Below are 22,458 nucleotides of genomic sequence, written 5' to 3'. Positions count from 1 at the left end.
CCCCAGAGGAGCCTGACGAAACTCAAGAAGGACACACGCAGTGTCCTGCAGCTGAGGAGGGGGAACCCCTCCTAGCAGCCCTGCCCGACTTCAGCGCAGGGCCGCCACGACGCTCAGGTGCTGGAGCTCCGAGGCACCGGGGCCTCCTCCGTGCAGGACACGAGTCGGCTTCGTGGGGCACCACGGCCGCCCGCGGGAAGGCCGGCGAGGAGACGGAGCCAGGCGCTCCACAGAGGCGGGAGGACGAGAGGCGATGCGCAGAAGCGGAGGGCCCCGACCAGACCCAGGCAGAGGCCTGGCCCCGCGGGGTGCTGGGTCCGGCCCCGCGCCCAGGCTCCGCCGCGCGGGCAGCACCGGCCGGCGAGGGAGAGCAAAGCTGACGGGAAGGGGGCAGCTCGGCGGGTGAAAAGCGGGACACCCGCCCCGGGCCCGGCCGCCCCGCAGCGCCGGCAAAGCGGGTGGCCCCAGCCCCGCCAGCCGGGCCCGGCCTCTCCGGCCCGGCCGCTCCCGCCCTCGCCATGCGGGCCAGGGAAAGCAGCCCAACGCCTCCGCGCTGCGGCTAAGTTCGCCCCACCGCGCTCGCCGTAGCTCTCAAGCGGTGTCGGGAAGCGGTGGGGCGGCGCGCCGCGCGGGCTCCTGGGATGTGTGGTCCTCCCGGCCGGGCCGGGGCATTGGCGACGCGTTCTCCGGCGCCGCCCGGGAACTACAGGCGGCGGCAGCCGGTGTCCGCCCGCGAGGATGGCGGCTCCCTTGGTGCTGGTGGTCCTGGTGGCCGTGACGGTCCGGGCCGTGCTCTACCGCTCCAGCCTCGCCGCTTTCATCTCCGAGCGGGTCGAGGTGGCGTCCCCGTTAAACGCCTGGAAGCGAGGTGAGGCCCGGCGAGCCCGGGCTGAATGGGCCGAGGCCCACGGGGGTGGCGGTGAGGGGGCCGGGGGCGGCGGCCGCCCGGGGCTGGGGACCCCCAGGGGCCGGGAGCGCAGCTGCAGGCGGGCAGGGGCCTGTCCCCGGCCCGGCGCCAGGCTGGGGCACGGCCCCGCGGGGAGAGCGCCGGGCTGCAGTCCCCGGGCTGGGGACGGGCCCCTCCTCTCCTGGGCCCGACCGAAAGCCGCATGAAATAGTCTGTGGCGGTTGCCCCGAGGGAAGAGCGAGTGTTCGGCAACTGCAAGGGGACGGGAGGGACACGGGACCGAAGGCTTTAGGCAGGAGGACGGGGCTTTAGCCGTTGTGTGCAGCTGGCTGGGTTGCACTTGTACAAATGGATTGCGTCACAGAGGCGTGTAAAATGGAAGAATGACAAAATCTGGTACTGAATGTGTAGTTTCAGCAGCCTTGATTGAGTGGCTTTCATTACTCTCTAACTGCCCAAGCACTGTCTCGTGGTGTGAACGCGACTGCCTGGTTCCCAGCTCGTGCAGAGCTATTCACCATTTCATTTTCCTTGTTCAGTTCGTGGCCCCACAGGTTGTTACCAATACGATTCAAATTCTCTTCTGAAAACTGAAGTACAGTTTAATCGAGGCTTTTTGGTGGCATTCATCTCTATAGCATGTGAGCCTGTTAGGAACCTTAATTTATTTTGAAGTCAGCCCTTTGGGAAAATAATAGCCAGTTATTATGCAGGTAAAATTATTCGCAGTTTTGGGATGGAAAACAGTGGCACAGAGTAATAAAGGTCAAAAGTATGAATGCATTTGATGACCTAAGGCCTCTGCTCCACAGTGTGTAGCACTTCACACTTCATAGTTTCAAAATACAGCTCCCAAAAATTCCCTTTCAGCAATGGATACTTTCTAAATCTTATCTTAGAGCGTCAAGGTAGGCATCTAGAGAGTAAGGAGCACAATTAGGATCACCTTGAAAAGCCTGGGCAGTCATCATACGGGAACTTTGTGGCAGAGACAGAATCTACTTCTCCAGCATATGGCTGAACGGAGAACCTCTTGTTGCTTCCTGCAGTCTCCTGCCTCATTTCCCCCTGAACAAATGGCCCTATTTCCCATAGCTTCTTTCACTGCATACGCTGCTCAATCCCCAGGGAACCATTGTGCTCAGTAAGGTGGAGATCCTATGGAAAAACGTGCATGCATTGCAGTGCAAGCTGTAATTACATGATTGCAAAGGATCTGAATTAAGGCTGCAAAATGTCAGGAGGTTTCAACAACGGATAAAGCTTTAAGCTTTGCCTGGTAATATGTATTCATTTCTGCTCTTTTATTGTGGTTTTGGACGTTTCAGGTCTCTCTACATCTAATTAGGCAAAACAGTTCAAATTGTGTATTATGTTGTGATTTGTCCTCTTAGAATTAAGTATTTCTCCAGCACAGGTACTATGTATCGCATAATAGGTGATTTAAAATCAGTAAATATCATACATGTGATTTATATATAGTTAAATGCAAAACATTTCAGCTATAACATTTTTAGGTGACACAAAAAAATAGTTTATAACTGACCATTCAGTTACTAAAGAAATTTGCACGGCAGAAGTAAGAAAACAATCAATGCTAGCTGGTTGTTGGCTTTGTGAGATTTTATGTCACCCATTCAGATGGTCATTCAATGTGAGATTCTTATCAGCATGGGTGTTTTAAAAACTATAGTTTTACCATCATGAGATTTTTCTCTTCCCACATTACAGGATTCTAATGCAGGTGTTTTGTGTGTTTCAGTGGTCGAAGGATTAGCTCTGCTGGATTTAGGGGTCTCACCATATTCTGGAGCTATTTTTCATGAGGTTGGTATGCATGCTTCATTTTAAACGTGATATTCAAGTGGCACCTTCCTTAGTCTTACTGCTTACGGATTGGCAAAGGCTGGGGACCTGCCTTGTCCCAAAGACTTCAGAGAACTTGGAGTCGTGTCGTTGTCTCTGCAATAGTTGTTTATGTAGTGACTACCACAATGAGGAAATGCAGTTCGTCACGGAACAGCTCGTTGCTGTGCATATGATAGACGTCGTAGTATTTATCACTGCATAAGGACAGTCTGAAATAGGGGAAATCTGTAATAAGTAAAATACTCTGTTCACATCCAGATGTTTTTGTCAGTAGAGGCTGGAGCAGGGAGAGACAGTGTCATTGTGAGTCTGAACACAGTTTTACTGGATAGCAGCATCTTGAGTTTCTGCATTTGCAGTAATATTAACATCAGCACAAGCATGCAGTACATTTATTCCTCATCTTGGAAACACCTTGTTCCTCCAATCACTTAAGCACCTGTGGAGTTTTTGTGCCCTTGAGAGGTCTTACTGATAGGAAGGTATACTCACACATAGCGTCACCTAGGGGTGAGGCAGATACTTTGTATACCTCTGAAAACTTGTTTCTCTCCAATGAATTCTCCTTCTTTAAACACAATTTTCTCCCAGACTATGAAATATTTTCCCATGCTGATTTATACCATCACATTATTTTAAAAGTATTTCAAAATAAATATATTTTCTCACAGTGAAGACTGAGTTTACACCATGTAAATATAGTACTTCCAGATTAAAATTTTCTGTCAAAGGAATAATTCAGAAACATGCTCTTCCTCTTACCCTAGAAGGGAAAAGCTGTGGGAGTAAGAGGATGATAGGACTGTAGTCTTACTGCTTTATGTTTTTAACATGCTTTCTTCTTTTTGCTTTATAAAAGACTCATCTAAACAACAGGCTGAACAATGAAACCAGCTATGTAGGAAATACTTTCAAAAGTACCTGCGAACAACCTGAAAAAATAGATTCTCTAGAAAAAAATATTTTCTAAAGCTGTTCTTTATATGCTTTCTATTGTAACTCTACCACTGTACTAGTAGAATTGAGAAGTTGGAATAGAGGATAATTTTCAAAGTCGATGGTGTCTTTTATAAAGTGCATTGAGAACTTTGCAAGGAAAAGACCAGTAAGTGTGCTTTGTTTAATCACATTGCTCTGAATTAACAGAGTTGTAGAAGAGGCTAAGGAAAATTGCCTTTTGCAGTCTGTCATAGTACTACTCCATTTTTCTCATCAAATCGTCAGTTGTTTTATCTGGACAGTATTTGACATGGGTTTCCCTTCTGCTCTCTTTTAGACCCCGCTGATAATATATCTCTTCCACTTCCTGATTGAATACGCTGAATTGGTGTTCATGGTAAGTGCTGCTGGAAAGCTCCTCTTGAAAGGTCCCATTTTGTGACATGCTGAGTATGACTTTCCTTTCCTGCAAGAATCGGGGACCTTCAGCCTCCCTGTAGTTCAGATTCCTGCTGAGCTCACAGTTTAATTAGAAAGGCAGCTTTGCCTGTACAAACCCACGTTCGGGCTTTTCCCTTCTTGTACATATTCCTTCTTTTTTGTCAGTTCTTGGTGAGATAAGTATCCACGCAGAGGGATAGAAAGTTGGCGTTTGGTTTCAAATTTCAAAGGTTACCTCTTAAAGGTCAGAATATTTTGTCCCCCAGCCTAATCCCTACACTGCGGTGTTTTTCACGAAAACCCACTGCCAAACCCCAGGCCTGCAAAGAGAGCACAAACGCGTTAGTCCTCCAAACGTCTCTTGTAAACGAGTTCTGCATAATTCAGAAGGACAGAAATCATATAGCTGGCTGCACATGCCACCTGGTGGAGCGTCTCTCCCCAGATCCCTGCTGGGCAGGTCTCATGCAGAGCTATCGGCCATCTGCGTTGTGCTTGTGCCGATTGTTCAGGTGACTGTACTGCTGTCTGTACGTTTGGGACAGCTCAAGCACTGTCATGCTGGATTAATGGACAGGTGGGTTTAGCCGGCTGGGCACTGCCCCGGTGTTGCCTGTGCTCTAATTAGACCAGCGATTCTATTATCCTCGCATTCTTCTTTCCCCGTAATTCCCCATTCTCTTGTTTTGCAAATATTAATACCTTTGATACAGCTCATGGCTTCAAGGTTAAGCAGTGGTGTGTAAGCACAGTGTACAAATTGGCAATCTAGTGTTTTTAAAGCTTGTTTTTTCTTCTCATGAGCTGAATCAGATCAAAGTATTCAGCATTGCAGTACTGTCCAATATCTTTTTCTCCATTTGTTTATTTTGATAACAGTCAGTCTGTCTATGCCTTCCTTTTTTAGATAACTGATGTGCTAACTGCTGTTGCCCTTTACTTGGCCATTCAGGACTTCAACAAAGTTGTGGTAAGCTGACTTGCCAGTGTTGCTGATCCTCTTCTCCCAGCAAGTATAAATGTCTTGTACCAAAGAAAACACATGCCAGAGGATGCAGTATCAACCAGTCCTTGTTGCAGTAAATCTGATCATACCTGGATGATCAGTAAACATGGGGAGTGAATGTGGTAAACAGGAGAGGTATTTTAAGGTTTATTGTGGCAGTATTACCGTATGAAACAAATTCGTGTGTGTAGCTATCACACTGCACTTAAATGATGATCACAGCAGTGTAGATTCTTTAATCCAAAAGGAGTATAAAGAATTTGAGAAATTTGTGAGAATTCAATAGCCAATGAAATTCAGACAAGTCTAGGGTCATGGTACACAAGATGGGATGTGAGATTTTAGAACGTGTACTGAAAACCCACCTTCAGTTGTTGTGGTAGTTTGCAGTATGCAGAATTTAATTACTGGACTATGGATTTGGCAAGACTTTTGGCAAGACTTTTCTCACCTCTGCTTCTGCTACAATCTTCTGTACATTTTGTAGCTAGAGCCTGGAATGTTTACCCTGAACATGGTTTGTGTTTGCACACAGCATGAGTTAATACACTGACTGGAAATGTGTAAAGGAAGGAATAAACCTTCCCAGGATGCTGAGGTGACATAAATCATTCTACTGAGCAAGGTGAAAGTCTGACACCAAATATTACTTGTTCCCTTCAGATTATAAGTACATGTATTTCGAGGTGAGTGATTCCTCCCAGCTCTCTCTCAGAAGTAGCTCAAAGAACATTTTGTGTAAGCAGTGCTGTGCTCTCTGCGATCCGAGAGGGGCAGTGATTCAGTATCAACATGAACAGAGAGGCTGCATTTTCTACAGCATCTGTGTGGTCTCCCATCCAGCTGCATACTTGCTCCTTGTCCTCTGACTTTGAGGCTGAAGAAATAACTCATGATAGAACTGCAGCTGTGTAAAAATCCTGCATGTGAGTTACTTTGCTCGTTGAGAATTTATTGCCAGCATCTCTCTCCTTCTGTCTCACCATGACATAGTTCAGTAGGTTCATAATTCAGATTTCTCTTTTGTCTCCATAGAGAGCATCATAGAACAAGATAGATTAAAGAGAGAGATCTTGGGTCCCTAAAGGAGATTTGGCATAGAGGGATCCATCTTCAAAGTAACAAAGACCGCATACTTCTGTGACTTGGTTTCTTAGGGGCTTGTGTGTTGAACAGTGAATTTATAAAGTCAACTTTTCATTGGAAATCCAGAAAAGCTTTAGAAAGATTGAAAGTATTAAACTCCAGTGTGGTGAATTCACTGTCAGCTGTGTCAAGAGTTAGACACAGGTAATTAAGGAAGTTCAAATAAGTAGAGATTATCTGCTTTCTGATGACTTCCACTTCAGTTGTTAAGTATTTGGGAAAAGAGAGGGTTTTTTGTTCTATTTGTACAACACCTCACATAACATGAGTTTCGGCTCACGCCTGGAGCTCATATGTACTGTTCCACACTAATGGAAATCCTCAGTAATAAGAAATAATGACTTTCCTTATCTGACAGTCTTTGGTCGTTCTCCCTTGTTCAGTTCAAAAAGCAAAAGCTCCTAATAGAACTGGATAAGTATGCACCAGATGTGGCTGAACTCATCCGGACACCCATGGAAATGCACTACATCCCCCTCAAGGTAGCACTGTTGTAAGTATTGCTTCTTGTCGGCTGCTTTGGTTCCTCAGCTCCCTTTGGGTTTTATTTGTCTGATTTGGGGCTTCAACATCTGTTGAAGATTTCCCCCCTCCCCCAGGAATTCTGAATTTCCTATTATACATAAAAATCCCCTCAGCTCTGAATACTCGGTTTGAAAGTGAAAAGCAGATGCTTTTCCAAATGTTTGTTGCCAACAAGTAAATTCACTCAGGCCCTCTAAGACAGGCTCAACAGCCCAAGGTCATTAATTTGGTAGTAAGAATGTTGTGTCTGCACAGATCACATTCCCATTTATTTTGCCTGTATGCTAATGTCATCAAAACTGATCTTATGCCTCCCAAAAGTCTCATGTGTCTTTTCAGAAAAGTTAGGAGAATTTTTGAGCAGTCGAACAAAATGTTTGCTGAATATCACAACTTGAATATCCCAGAATTGCTTGTAATAATTCAAAGATATTTTTAGGTTGTCATCTTAATAATGTCATGTCTTGGTGTTCCTCTGTATACTAAACATTTTTTTTTACTTCAGAAAGCTTCAACTAAAAAATAAAATTTACAAGCAAGGTACTTAATGTCAAAGAATTATTTTTCTACTGGGGTTTTGACATGAATAAATTATTATATTAATTACTCTGTGTTAGAGAGAGTTTTCAATTAGATAAGTTATTTTCTTATTTTCATATGAATCTTGTAAAATGGTAAATTCCCCAGTGTGAGAAAGGTAGAGTCTGTAAGTTGCAGACTGTTTTGTATTTAACATTGTTTCACATTACCACAGCAAAGTTGGCATTAAGTTGTACCTACCCTGCTGTAGGCTGTCTCTCTGGAAACACGGAAAAAAGGAAAACTGTGACTCAGAGAAGTAGGAAAAATGTTTATGTAAAGAGATAATTAGGAAATCATCAGCTCTGTCACTCACTCTGATGGTTGATTTAGTTATTAGCAAGGCTGATCGATACATTATCTTGCTTATTGTATTGGTAATCCTTCCAAACATTTTTCTGTGCTTTTGAGGTTATTGTAATGCTAATTTCCAAAAGGAGCTGCTATCCTTACTAACTAAAGTGTGGCTGCATTCTGGAAGATAAAGGTGTTCTGAGTTTCTGTCTTTCTGTAATTCCAATTAAAATATGCCAGATTTTCATGGCTTAGGTTTTGTGCTCAGATCATGTTGTGGTGAACATAAATTATTGCTCTGCCCTAGCAGGAGTGTGCAGGTGCAATTGGGTTGGGGGAAACTCTGCTAATGTCTCAGGATTTGTTTCCATCTTGCTATCTTCTTATTTTTATTACTTTCTCAGAGTCAGTAGATGTGAACAGCAGAAAGAGTTTATTTTGGACCCAGTGTTCCGAGGTCTGACTGAATAAATGCACAATGTTTGTGCAAAGCAAGGAACATTTTTGGTAGTCATTTTCTAGGACATAACTTGCATTTTAGACATCTTCCCAACCGTTTCCTTTTCTTCGCTGTGCTCCCTGTGGCCACTGTGTCCAAGGCTACAATCCAAGGATCTGTTTTCTAGACTAAAGAACCTGTTCAGCTGAATTAATTTGATGATGAGAGAATCTCATCAAATGTAAATAAACAAAAAGAAATGGCAAATCGCATCTGTTTTTCCTTTAATTAGATGGTATCTCCTTTGAATGGCATGAATGTAACTCGAGCTTTGCTCTTTTTCAGCTATCTGTTAAACCCCTACACCGTGATGTCTTGTGTGGCAAAGTCCACCTGTGCCATCAACAATACTGTCATTGCATTCTTCATTTTAGCTACAATAAAAGGTAACGCAATGAAGAAAAAATGGTTCATTGTGTCTTTCTATAAAGATTAGAACATTAGCAGAAATTAAATCCAAGGTGGAACTTTACAAATATGATTACTACAAAGATCTCAGTGAAACACATCAGAAACGGGGACTAGAGCAAGGTCAAAGTTCTGCCTGAAATCACAAGAGATCAAGAGACTTTATAGTCAAGTCAAAACTTGTACCTAGGAGTTTAATCTCTAAAAACTTACTCCTTTTCCTGGATGACTTTGAATAGTTTTCTGTTTATGAAGAAATGCGTGTCTGTGTGTAGGAGGGCATAATGCTCTGCTGCTCTTCCTTTTGTACATGAATATGCACTTAAAGTGTTGTATACAATTTATTTTCCAAGTATATCTTTGAACTTTTTTTCAAAAGCAAGCAGTTGCCTGCAGCTATTATTTGGCTTTCACTCACAGTTGTAACCTTGGTTTGAAATTAGCTAATTGAGCTTTGGGGAAGCAGAAACAGTAACCAAAGACCCATACTGGCACAGTTGAATAGATTGTGACAGAATAGCTGTTTCATTCATTTTGTGCATAATGCCAGGTTTCTGTTTCTTTTTATGACTCCCCAGTGCTAAAGTCTTTTAGCATATGTAATTTGTACTAGTCACGTAAGTTTTAGGAGTTCTATGCTGGATCTAGTCCGATCTCTTGTCTCCAGCAGTGCCCAGATCCAGGCATTGCAAAGAAAGCTGATATAGATTGTTTTTGTTAGTGTTTCCAAAAGAAAGTTTTCCTCCAATTATTGACTAATTGAGGCAGGAGGGGTTTTGATTTAAAATCATTTGCAAAAGCAAACAAGTGGGGTCTGTTTAGTTAAACTGATTTTTAACTGTTCACTGATACCATAAGACGAGTAGTTCAGTCATAGACAAAACTGTAGTGGCTGTCCCCTGTGTTTTTTCCCTGATTTCCCTGTGGCAGCCTCTAGGTTTTAAAGTGGGCAAAGAGAGGATATCAGATTATGACTATGATTTCTGGGTACCAATTCTTTAGATCTGTGCAGAATTGAACACTCAATAAAATAGAGCGTAGGAAGGTTTCTGTCTAGAAGAGTGTAGTTGAAGAATGGAGAAGGCTCATCACCAGGTAACCCTATATTTTCTCTTTCAAAAGATGGAAGCAGGGAGAAGCTTACCAAGTGTTTGATGTCAGTAGGCTGACAATTAATCCAATGCACTGAGTCAGGATTCTTGCTGTCTAAGCTGTATTTTTACACATTACTTCGATCAAGTCACGTAAGACTGAAAGCTATAACCAGGCTACTGCACTGGGTGCTTGTATTTTGATTGTTTAACCTTTTGGGCTTGATTTCTGATGTTGGTAGTTGGGCAATGTGAGTACTCAGCATTTAGCTCAACCTGAGACACCAAATAAAGCGTCCTCAATAAAGGCATTCATGTTTTTAAGACCACTTGGAAAAGCTGTGCTAACCCTTTCTGTGCTTCAGTTCTGGTATCTGTAAAGTAGGGCTAATGCCCTTCATTCCTTCAGCTGCAGACTCTTGCTTGCTCTCTTTCACAGAGCTTTGCTGAGCACCCTGACACGTTCTGGTGATGAGGTTATCCAGCATGCCCAGCATGAGTATAACAGCCGCTTCATGCGGATGTGACTTCAGTGAATGCATTCCCATGCATGAACAGCAGCCAGCATGGTCTATATATAGACTGAATTACATGAGTCTCTTTCTGTATATGAATGATAGGAGATACAAACCAGTCAGCAGTGCTTTCTTGTGGGAGAATCACCTTGGTATGAATCATTCTCCGTTCAAAATGTAGTTAAGAAAAGGACACTCTCCAGGATACATTCTGCTAAAAACGCCTTTAAGTGGTGTTCTGATATTTGTAAAGCCCCTGCGGAGAGTTATGCATTTCTTCCCATTTGGACTTCCTGTCTGTAAGGCTGTTTATATTAAATGTTCCTTACAAATGAACATTTTTTTTTCTTTGCAGGTAGTGCCTTCCTCAGTGCTGTGTTCCTGGCCTTAGCAACATACCAGTCACTCTACCCTCTCACGTTGTTTGCTCCAGCACTCCTTTACCTTCTACAGGTAGATGATTTCTGACTGTTGGTACCTGCCGTCTTCTTGTAGCTGTGCATGGACAGTCCTTAGCTATTGAGAGGGTAGTCGGGCAAGTCCTGAATTTCAGAAAAAGTGACTCTCCTCAAGCCATGGGAAGTTTGAAGCCTTAATGGGGATGCTTGTGCATAGAGAGAAGGGAACAGAAAGTCATCTACAGAACTGGCTGGTGTTTAGCTTGCCCCATATAAGTCCTGTTCTTCGGGTCGTGTGAGTAGCAATGAGGATTTTAGACCTGGAGAGGAGGAATGAGGAGCTGTTTGCTTGAGTCGCTCAAACTCGGAAATGCTGATTTGGAGTTTAATGGCAAAAGGCATGTGCTTGTGAAAGTGGCTGGTTGCCCTTGTCCTTTCTCCCTTCCCAGTAACAGGACCTGAATTCCGGCAGGGCTGACCTTGATCACTCATGGGTGCACGGTGCCTCAGCAGGCAGACCCTGCTCCAGGCAAAACTAGCCCCGCAGTAGGCTGGTAGGCACCTCTGCAGGCAGGGGTAGGGTTTAAAGCTGGGGCAGCTCTTTGCTAGTGAGTGGATTCATCACCGGGTTGCTTGCACGCTTCCAGCTGGTCTCTCTCTTAGCTCTTGTGCTGATACTGTAAACAATGACTTAAACGAGAGTCCAAATTATAATGCACTTAATGAAAACTGATCAGTTGCTAGTCTTATTCTGATATGGGAGCAAGGTGAGGCTGTGACCACTAGCAGAGGACTCTGATCCCAATTCACAGATCGCTTGGTGATAATTTTTATTATTTTTGCCATTCTGAAAGTCCTGCTGTTGAGTTTCACCAGTCTTTCTTGGTTGCTTCTGTCCTGTCTCCCTCATGATTTTTACAGCTAATCTTAATTACAGGTTCATTACAGCCTATTGTCAAGTCTCTGAGCTTCAAAAGAGAATGGAGAGTCAGTTCTAGTCCATTTTCTTTCCCTGACTATCTGACATGAATGTCTCTTACTTTTTTTCAGAAATTTTATTATTATTACTCTTTGCAAGACAAGAACTTCTGCAGAGTCAGTGTTGCTTTTTCAGTTTGATAATTTTTAGGAGCATTTACTTTATATATTTTATATTTTGGTCTCATTTGTTCTCTTTTAACTTTAGTCAAAGTAAAGTGGCAGTAAAGTACAGGCATTGTGTTCACAAGCAACAACAAATGCTTTGATATGTGAATGCCTAATTTGTAACTTTTAAAGGGGGTCATGCTAGTGTGTGTTCTTTTATCAGATTTGTAAATGAACCTTCCTGCATTCTTTGTACAGAATTAAATTGCTTTTCTCCAGCACTTTCCAATCTGTCCTGCCAAAAATCCTTGGTCAACTTGCTTACACTGTTCCAGCAAGTGGCATTAAACACACTATGACTGAGAAAACAGAGCATGCTTTACACAGAGCCCACATCAGTTAGAGCTGGCTCTCTGTACACCTCCTGCCAGTGTAAACCCTAGTACCAAACGGAAAAGCTACATCACTGACTTGGAGCTGCAGAACTCTGAGCAGTTCCCAAAGGTGTTGGCCCCTGTGTGTATGTTCGCCTTTACAAATGCAGTCGGGACCTCTTGGAGTGAGATACCCATATGTGATGTTGTCTGACAGGGCTTGTGGCTGACCTGTCAGGACACGTGGTAGTGGCAGGACTGCAGCAGTTGTCTTTGTCTGAGGAGGCAACCTTTTAGAGGGGCTCCTTTGTGCTTAGGAGCCCACTGGATGTCCTCTTGCCCCGATTTCAGCAGAGCATGAGTGCCAGTCCATGTGGTGGAGACCTGGCATCAGAGGGTGGTGGAGCAGGGCTCTCTGTCACCCAGCTGATGTGGGTTCATGCAGTAGAAGGCAGGCAGCAGTACAGTGTTGCAAACACCTAAGATACACCTGTGGCTGTGAGGAGGTGTGTGTAAATCTTGCATTGAGTGCATGAGACTTGACTTGCTGCAAGCAGGAATGACCAGCGTAGCTACAGTATTTTCAAGCACCGTTCTGGAAATATGTGCAATGCGTATGACTGAATTGGCCAGAGTGAAGAACGTCAAGCAAATTGTGCTTGAGAGCTGCTCCTTCTGGTGCCATAGTGCCAGTGTCTAATGTTTTCTTTCATCGATTTAAAATGATGTTCTGAACACTCAGGCTTTCTTGTGGCTTTCCACTTGATGAGGGATATCTGCCTGCTTGTATTTCATTTTCAGCGTCAGTTCATACCAATAAAACTGAAAAGTAAAAGCTTCTGGCTCTACACCATGCAGTATGCAGCCCTGTACCTGTGCAGCCTGGTGGTGATCATCTGCCTCTCCTTCTTCCTCCTCAACTCCTGGGATTTTATCCCATCTGTTTACGGGTTTATGTAAGTATAAGGATTCTTACTGGGTTTTTCTGTCTAGCCCCCCTATGTTGTTTCTTGTGCATCACTCCCTGTCCTAAGGAATATGTGATCTGTAATTTTACTGGCAATGCAAGAAAAGAAAGAGTGTGGGGAGGAGAGCAGGCATTAGCCAACCTCTCTTAATTAAGTAACAGCATTAATTAAGTACTTAATTAAGTAACATTCTCTTAATTAAGAATTAGAGAAGACGGGAGATGTTTTCCACTGAGTTGATTGGAAATGGATTTGATCGTTGAGCTCCCATGGCTGTGAAATTTTCATCTCTGGAGAAATGTCTGCTTGGGAAGGGTTAGGGTTTAAATCCTGCTGGGGCATAGGGAAGGATTAGTCCCTTTTCTCTCCAGGTTTTCGCCCCTTTGGTTTCTCTTCCACAGATTCAAAATATAGGTCCTCCATCCAGTAGCACACAATGATTAATTAATGTAACAGAAGCAGGACAGTGAAAAACAACCTTTTAAAAATGTTACCTTGACTTTTCTTTTCAAATTTCAGCCTTTCCGTTCCAGATCTGACACCCAATATTGGCCTTTTCTGGTACTTCTTTGCAGAGATGTTTGAACACTTTAGCCTTTTCTTCGTATGCGTGTTTCAAATCAATGTCTTCTTCTACACCATTCCCTTGGCAATAAAACTAAAGTAAGTATGTTTCTCTGCTAGTTTTTTTACTCTCAGTTGTCCAGTGGAAGATGTCTGGATCTACCTATCTGAAAAAGATAGGGTTTTTTAACAGGGCCTATCCTCCTCATTTCCCAAAGTTTCAATCTTTATTCCTCTTAAATAGAGTGAGTTGGGCTTTGCTATGCAACAGACGTGTTACAGGCATCAAAAGAGAGAGCAGACATTTAGGCTATAGAGGTGCCTGCTCCCTGCCAGCATAAGCCAGTGTAGTCAGAAAGCAAGAACTCTTGGCTGGAACTTAAAGTAATTTATTGTCAGAAAAAAAAATGAAAACTTGGGGACATTCCTAGGGGACTGCGCTGACAACGTTACCCTTCTTTCTGATAAAAATACACATTAACACGCCTGGATTCTCAGTGAGCTTATCCTGTTCACTTGGAATGACGTACCAGCGGGATAACTATGGGCTTCTCCAAATAACTTTTAGAGAGGAGGTGCTAATTGCTTTTCAGTGAATAAGACAGAGCTGGGGAAAAGCAGCCCAGATGACCAACTGTGTAAATGTATGTTGAGTTGAGGCATGAAGTTTCTGTGTGAGGGCAGTGAGCAGATGTGCATCCCCTTATTCTCTGCAGAGCAGCTCAGTCTACCCCACCAAGCACTCAGAGGCTTGTTTGGGCAGAACAGGGGTACAAGAGCCTCTTTGAGTCTATCCCACAGTACATTTGTGGTCTTGCTGATATTTATTTCCAGTTTCCAGATGCTCTACTGCATCCTCTTATCCTTTGTGTCTTATCCCTTCTAGGGAACACCCAGTGTTCTTCATGTTTGTCCAGATCGCAATCATTTCTATCTTCAAGTCCTATCCCACTGTGGGAGACATTGCACTGTACATGGCCTTCCTTCCAGTCTGGAGCCACCTTTACAGATGTAAGTTCTTTGTGTTTGATTGTTCCTTATCTGGGATGGGAAAGGGCCTGTCCAATAATTGTCACCACTAAACCAAACCAGGCCCATGTCTGCAGGCTCTTGTGGCCTCCTTGGGGTGTCTGGAAGGAGGCTTGATTTTTCTGGTGATAAAGTCTCTAACATGTTGAAATTGGGTTGAAATTCATCGAGGAGGGAATTTTCACTTGTACCTCATCTCCCTCCTCTCTCCAAGTTGTTCTGAAGATTAACTTTTTTGTAAGAACCTTTTACAGTCCTGCACAAGGGATGTGGCTTATTTAAAGTACATCCATCATTCAAATGCTTCACTCCCATTTAAGGCTGTGTAATTTGAACACTGCTCCTGCAATTGGCAAGTCCCCCAGCCTTAAAATCCTGCACCTTGCAGTGGTTCTTTGTTTTGCATCTGCTTGTTTGCTTAGAGTGAAAGGAACTGAATTACTCCAAGCAATTGTCCAGTTTTTCTTAAATGCTTCACAAAGAACCCCTTTAGCTCTTTAAATCACGTCATTTTCAAACTCAGTCTCTAGAACCTGCTACACTGGGGAGATTTGGAAGTGCTGAGTTTTTCCTGGTGTTTCTTACTTAACCAGCTGCTTTGACCAACCCTGCCAGTTGTCCGGGCCTTTTACTGCAGTCTTCTCTAACCCAGGCCAAGTGTGTTTATGGACGGCTAGCCTGCCTGATGCCAGGAGACATAATCAAGAGTCAAGAGACTTGGAGACCATCTGCTCTATTAGTTTCAGCCTAAGGAAAGCTAAGGCCAAAGCAGCTGTGATAAAACAGGGCAGGAAGCCCCAGGCTAGCCCTGAGCATGGTGATGTACTTCTGAGAAATCCCGATTCAGCGTAGTTCAGTTGCGCGTTCCAAGCATGCAGATAAGGGGACTATGACCAGTGAGAGGGACAGCCATCTGTCACATGCTCCCACCCCATGTGAGTGGATAGACCTACTGAACAAGAAGTTTAAAAAGATAGGTGTGAACAGGTTTGGATGTGACAATGGTCTTAAAATGTCAGATAGCTCCCTTCAGCTGCAGAATGATCGGGATTCTTTCAGTTATCTTCAGGGACATTGCCTGAGCTATAGCCAAGCACAGCAACACAAGTTCGGGGATGAATTATAATACTGCTGCCGAAGGACAGGCATATATAGTTCACGGAAAACAAAATCTCTTCTGGCCTCGTAGTTCCTACCTTTTTTAGACAAAGTTGTGCTTGATTTTTGTTCATCTGACACATATTCATGCAGACTAAGGGATTCTGGCCACACTTGCACCTCCCGAAGTCATGTGTTTGTCAACACATTTGGCCTATGTGAGTTTCCTCCTTTTATGGTGCTTTCATTTCCTTACCACCTCCCAAGGAAGTATCTCTTTTCCTATGGCCCACAGGTTCATTTTTTTCCTTTGTCGCCAGCTTGACGAGGCTAGGGAATGGCGTACTTTGCTCTCTGAGTCATGATGCTGGTGGAAAGGCCCGTCTCAAAACTGCTAGTTATTGTAGTGTAGACAACAAAAAGCCAAAGTCCTCCGAGGAAGAGCGTTTGGAAGCAGGACCTAGAAGGAAAGAGCTACAAATGAGGATTTCACACTCAAGCAAAGGCAGAAGTATTTATTTTAAAGGGAAAGGGCGCCAAAAGGGATTTCTTATAAAAGCTAGCCAGGCAATTATTAAAGCAAACTGTGAAAGATTGTTGGAGAGAAGTATGTGTTGGCAAGTGCCTCTCCCCCACTGCACATACCCTAAATACCATCCTGGTTGCTTGAGCATGGCCGTTCAATAATGCATCATTCTAACAGCTTGGTTTTCTTTTGCAGTCCTCCGGAACATCTTCATCCTGTCATGTGTGCTCATTGTCTGCTCCCTCCTGTTCCCCGTTCTATGGCATCTATGGATTTATGCAGGAAGTGCCAACTCCAATTTTTATTATGCCATCACGTTGACTTTCAACATAGGGCAGGTTAGTAGAGCAAGGCAAAGAAGGCTGCGCTTTGGGTAGGTGACTGGATCGGGTGTCCTGCCAGGATGTGTCTGGCTCTTTGCATCCTGCGTAGTCCTGCAGAGCAGGTTCCTGCCTCTCCTTGCTCTAGCTGAAATCTGCCTAGTCCTCACCTTCTGGCACACTAATGGCAAAGAGTTCTTGTAGTATTTGAGCTATAGCTTAACAATCCAACTGGACTGTACTGCAGGTTACATGGTCTGTTGCTTGATAGCAGGGGAAGAGCATCTGGGTGTGGCAGGACTAAGAGCACTTGTGAATGGAGAAGGTGAGCTAAGAGGGAAAATGGGAAAAACATGGGGCAGCAGCAGCAGGGCCAGACAACAGGCAAATGAGAACTGCCCATACATGGGGACGTGGCACCAATTTTTCTGAGCATCGTACCTCACAGAAACACAGGGTTATGGGCACTTGCAGGCTCCCAGTCATGCCAGGGCTTGCTCTCCCTGCTTCTCTCAAGGCCATTCTAGATGATACGTTCACTAGCCTTAGGGAAAATGGAGCTTGGCACCCCTGGAGGGTGGGATTCAATGTACACAGCTGCTACAACCTTTTCCAAGTCCTTCCTCTTCTCTGTGCTATTTCTTATGTCCCTAAGCCCTGGGACAGTTTCACATGTGGGTGAGCAGAATGTTCATTTCATGTTAAAGTTGCCTTTATTTTGGATGTGCCTCAGCCATTTATGTTTGTCTGCTTCTCCCAACTAGAGGAGCAGTTTTGCCAGGGACTGAAAATCACCTGCTTGTCCATCCCCCACCCCCTTGATAAATGGGGACAAACACCCGTTCTGTAAAAGCAAAAAGAGACTCCATGCAGTGAGTGGGGTGAGAGGGAGTACGGTAATACTATCAAGAAGGGCTTATAGGAAATTGGGAGTGGTTCATTAGCTCTCTAACTACATGTTTTGCTATGAAATAAAAGTAATAGTAAAAGTTTAATTAGAGATGGCAGATGTTGATATTCTAAGAGGATTTTATTTCCTACCTGAGAAGGTCCTAGCAGATCCTGCAAGGTCTTGTGCAGACAGAGCAAAAATCTGCTTTCTGATTTCCTTGTGAGAAAGAACTAGCCGTCATCCCCACTAACCTCAGCTCTTTCTTTTCCCGTTAAGACATCTGCAGAAAAGTTTAGTTAAAAATAAAATCGACCGTATTGATATAGCATGTCAGTAGTCAGCCATGGTGTTCAGCAAAACAAGCGGACAGAACAAGCGTGACTGTTTTTACTCTCCCTGGGCACTTCTACCCTTCTCCATCTGTTCTCCTTCGCACTTTCTCCTCTGACCTCAGCAGTCTGCAGCCCTGTTTCTCTTTCCCTCAGTCTCCACCCGGTCCTCCATATCCTCCCGTCCTGCCACTGAGCCTTCTCCGCAGCAGCTGTATGTAAGAGTAACCCAAGCAGGCTCTGGCTGACAGCCTGACTCTGCCTCCCTCCGTCCCCTTAGCACTGCAGCGTACTTCAGGTGAGGCTCTCCCTGGGGTGAATTCCCCAGAGAAATGGATGAACGCATTGTGCCAAAGCGATGCATTAAGTGGCATCTGGACATAAGGACAGTAACTGCGAGCTCGGTCTGGTCCTGAAAAGGTTTTGCACTCTAGTTATGTGATGCTGTTTCCAGATGGAGGAGGTCAGCATTCCTGGGGAGGGGTTGCACTACAAGGGGCTAAATGACAAACGGCGCTACTGAGCCAGCAGGTCGCTGCCTGCGCTTACAGCAGCCCAGCCTGCCCCTGCAGAAGCAGCTTGCTTTAGAAAAACCACGGAGACCTAGTCTCGCGTTCTCAGTGCTTTTAGGCAAGGGAGCAGCCACACTGTGGTGCCTCAGTACAACCGGAGTGGGGCTGAGGAGGGGAGGGACCTTGTGATTTCCAGACGTGTTCACTGCGGTTCTCTGCAAGGCACTTCAGTTGTGATTTCACACCGCAACGCGGCTGGTGGCCATACCAGCCCAAGGTACGTCCACCTCCCGGGCAACGCGGGACACTGCCAACATCCGTGTGTGGCAGCACGCTCTGCCCTGGCGCAGCGGAGAACCTGGGGGATCGCCAGCTCTGTTCACCACTTAAAGGGAGACAGTGTGCAGACCTACACACAGGGTTGGCTGCTCCACAGAGAGGGCAAGACAGCAAGGGGCAGGAAGGAGGTGCAGAAGTGATGGGGGTGGAATAAGTGCTTTTATCTGGTCTTCCTCCTGGACGTTGTACTGTGAAGCCACAGCCTTGACATTTCATCTCTTCACCCCTTAGCCTGGTAAGTATTACTTTGTTAAACTGCTAAAGCTTCTGTTTGCTAAGGCTGACGTGGGGAGCTGGTGTTCCTTCTGCTGCCTGCAAGCTTCTTACCCTTTCTGAGCAGAAATGGCAGTTGAAAAAGAATCACAATTGAAAAGTGCTTAATAGCAATCAGCAGCAGGAGACTTTTCAGCAGTTGGGTTGAACTGCATGACAGTGCTTGCATGGAAGGACCCAGAGGACGAGGCTTAGATGGTCTGTAAAGCTGTGGCACAGGTGAATCTGCCGTTATCATATATTTTGGCCAGTTTATGGAGCTACTGTCACAGAGATGTCTGTGAGAACACACTGGTAGCGCAACAAATAATAATAGATTAGTTTAAGTCTCCCTTAACTTAATACTGCAAGGCAGTGGACAAGGAGGTTCACAGGATCACAGTGTCTTCTCTCGAAAAGCATGATGAACAGCCTAAGAACTTCTTAAATGCCTTCAAAGTCCATCATAAATACATGTCCCTTTTTATTCCTTGTTCTGAAGCATCACTGATGTGTCTGAACATCTCACTTCTGCAGATCCTGCTTGTCTCGGATTATTTCTATGCCTTCCTCCGGCGGGAGTACTACCTCACTCACGGACTCCATTTGACAAGGCAAGATGGGACAGAGGCCATGCTTGTTTTGAAATAAGGGTTGTGCCCACCATTCCCTGGGACATGGACCACTCTAAGGAACATGCAAAGCTTGGGGTATGTGGGGTGGGTGGGGAAGGTTCCCTGAATGAGTTCTGACTTTGGGAATGATACCTACTGAAAGAAAGGGCTGAGGTTCTTCTGGGAGTACGCGCCTGAGCTGTGGGCTCAGTGCAGAAACTGTAAGAGCTACGAGTAGGAGCTGCAGTGCCTCCGTTGGAGCATCTCCCTTCTTCCCTCGGCTGTGTTTTTCACTGCGACCTCAGCCATCAACTGGGCAGTCCAGCAGGAACTGGAGAAGGTGTCTGAACTAAAACCAGGGCTGAATCTCTGGCCCCGAAAGAGCTCAGACCATAAACTGTTTACTTTACTATCACTGCTTCTTGGAGGTGTTTGCTTCTCCTGGAAATTTCCCCTTCACTGCTTTGACCAGTCATGCTCCTGCTTGGCACAAGGCAATCTCTGGGTCCCTGGTGCCTAAGCCCTGGCTGCAGATGCCATTTCTTGGCTCTCCTACTGTTGTGGGATCTGGAAAAATCACTTGTGCTCAGGCACAGTGGGTGCTTGTGAAACAAATGGGTGACCAAGGATGAATGACCTGTTGGAAGGAGGAGAGCTGAAGCTGCTGCCACAGGTAATAATTAGCACTCAAACACTAGTAAGAACTAGAACTGGGGTGAAAGCAGGAGCAGGGCGGGTACCGGGTAACTGCCGTATCCCATTGAAGCAACAGACACTTTCATGTCAGGAGCTGCACAGAGGCGTTACAGGGTCTCGGGAGAAGGAACACGACTGTGGGGATAGACTCCCACTGCTCCTTGTTTCTGTAGGGTAGCAAAGCTCGGCAGTGCAGGGCTCCCACTGCACCGTTGTGATCGCTTGGGGCAGCAGCCCGGACGTGGAACGAGCAAGCTGCCTGCCTGGACTAGGGACCAGGAGGTGTCAAAATCTCCCCTTTAAGGCCTCAGACCAAGAGGCTCCAGAAGGAGCCTCAGCCACCGCTGTTGTGGGGTTGTTGAGCTCCAGGTGTTCCACAGCCCCTTAACACTACGGGGTATGCACTTCCCCGTGTTACCCTCTCGCAAGTACAGTGGTGGTGTCTTGTGGCTGTGCGCGGAGGACTCTGAAAGCACTACCCCTTGGTTCCCCCGTGGCTGCCCTCTGTCTCTGCTCAGACCTCTTCACTTTAGAGCTGCTGCTGCTGGCCCCGTGAATCTGACCCACCAGGGTAAATCCACCAGGCTGGCTTCTTGCTCTGCTGGTTGCGTGGTGGCCCTGAGAAGCAGCCTTCTCACTGGTGTCGGGGCAGCAGGCAGCCAGCTTCCCCACCGATCCCAAGAAAAATCCGAAGGGCTGGGAATGTGACAACATCGAAACCAAACTGCACCTGGTACAGAGCAACTGAGACCGACGTGCCCAGGCAGTTGTGTAAACGGTTCTTCTTTCTTTCTGGACAATTAAAACTTTTGCCTTACTGCACTGCTATTAGCGCTTTGGTGGGGGGTGGTTAACGCGAGCCCAGCCAGCCCCCTCGCTCGCCCGCTGCGGCCGGGGCAGGCCCTGCAGCAGCCCTGCGCCTCCGGCCGCGGCGGGGGCAGCGCAGGCAGGGCTGCTCTGGGCTGCCAGCTGTGGGGCACGTCAAGGAGCATAATAAACCGTGCAAGTTTTAAACACCTCGTGTGCTCTGTGTTTGGGAGGGGGAGCGGGGGGGGGGGGACACTAGAGGGTGAGTGGGGGCTCTGGGTGGCACCAAGAGGCACATGGAGGGGTCATGAGGGGACGTGAAAGCAAACACAGGAGTCAGGAGGGAAAACAAGTGGCCCTGGGGCACACCGAAAAGCAAACGGATGTCTCTGGGGCACGCTGAAACCACCCCGGTTTTAGGAAATGCCAGCTATGTACAGTTCAACAGCGTAAAACTGTGTACAGTGTAAGAGGAAACTGAGTAAGAGGGTGAGGAGCGGGGGCTATCTGGGGTTATCCATTTTACAGCGCCCTCTTCCCACAAAGTAGACGGAGGTGATGCTGATGGGAGGTGGCAGGGCTGAGCCGAGGGGCTGGGGGCAGCAGCTCCGTCCTCTGCCTCCAGCAGCTGAATTTGTTCCTGTGACTGCGCCCAGGGCCCCACTCCCGGCTGGCTTCACCTGGGTCTCCCAGGGGAGCAGGTCCCAAAGTCGGACTCAAAAGTGGTCCTGAGAAGAGGTAATGGTGTGAGCACTGGGGGCAGAGGAAGAGCAAGGGACAGGGGCATGGGCGCTGGCATGGACAGGAACGGGGACAAGGACAGTGCAGGGGAAGGGGCAATGGGCAGGAGCAAGGGCAGGAAAAGGGCAAGTGCATGGGCAGGGACAAGGAAAGGGCAGGGACAGGGCAGCGAAGGGATAAAGAAAGGAACAGGGCAGGGTCAAGGGCAGGGGCAATGCAGGGACAGTGAAGTGGCAGGGGCAGCGTCAAGGGCAGGGACAGGCAATGGACAGGGACAGAATTGGGGGCAGGGGTACGGAAAGGGCGGGGCAGGAGCAGGGTCAAGGGCGGGGCAGGAGCAGTGGCAGGGACAGAGGCTGAGTAAAGGACAGGGACAGAAGCACTGGCACGGGTAGGGGTATGGAAAGGGCAGGGGCAGGGACAGATGTTGAGGCATGGGCAGGGGCAGGGATGGGGAAGAAGCAAGTGCAGGGGCAGGGACAGGGTCAAGGACAGGGACAGGGGCAAGGGCAGGGACAGGAACTGGGCAGGGGCAGGGTAGAAGCAGGGATAGGGAGAGGGACAGGGGCAGTGGCAGGGATGGCTGCCCTACGGCAGCTCAGGCAGGGACTGGGTGCCCCATTCTGGCTCCTGAGCAGGGGATGGGTCCCCTTCAGGGGAGGCTTTTGGGGCCACCAGGACGTCCTGGCCCACC

At 46.5% G+C, this 22,458-nt stretch overlaps 1 protein-coding gene across 5 annotated transcripts; it reads left to right on the top strand.

Annotated features, from left to right (window-relative positions):
• Window positions 1-359: 359 nt before the first annotated feature.
• PIGU (phosphatidylinositol glycan anchor biosynthesis class U) lies at window positions 360-21,224 on the top strand. Of its 5 annotated transcripts, none has more exons than XR_012676231.1 (12): window positions 362-868; window positions 2,670-2,734; window positions 4,053-4,112; window positions 5,064-5,126; window positions 6,692-6,801; window positions 8,491-8,591; window positions 10,575-10,672; window positions 12,879-13,033; window positions 13,565-13,708; window positions 14,496-14,620; window positions 16,458-18,889; window positions 19,444-19,525. XR_012676231.1 is itself a non-coding variant. In XM_075166211.1 (12 exons), the coding sequence occupies exons 1-12, from the start codon at window positions 739-741 to the stop codon at window positions 19,555-19,557; spliced, it is 1,308 nt and encodes a 435-aa protein (XP_075022312.1). In that variant the 5' UTR covers window positions 362-738; the 3' UTR covers window positions 19,558-21,224. The 5 variants fall into 5 exon arrangements, 3 of the variants coding, with proteins under 3 accessions (XP_075022313.1, XP_075022314.1, XP_075022312.1); XM_075166211.1 differs by having other exon boundaries at window positions 16,458-16,600; window positions 19,444-21,224; XR_012676232.1 differs by lacking the exon at window positions 14,496-14,620 and having other exon boundaries at window positions 360-868.
• The last annotated feature ends 1,234 nt before the right edge of the window (window positions 21,225-22,458 follow it).

The sequence above is a fragment of the Calonectris borealis genome, chromosome 17, assembly GCF_964195595.1.
Source record: "Calonectris borealis chromosome 17, bCalBor7.hap1.2, whole genome shotgun sequence".
Classification (NCBI taxonomy): Eukaryota; Metazoa; Chordata; class Aves; order Procellariiformes; family Procellariidae; genus Calonectris; species Calonectris borealis.
Note: the sequence above shows the minus strand (reverse complement) of the source record. Positions and strands in the feature narration are given on the sequence as shown.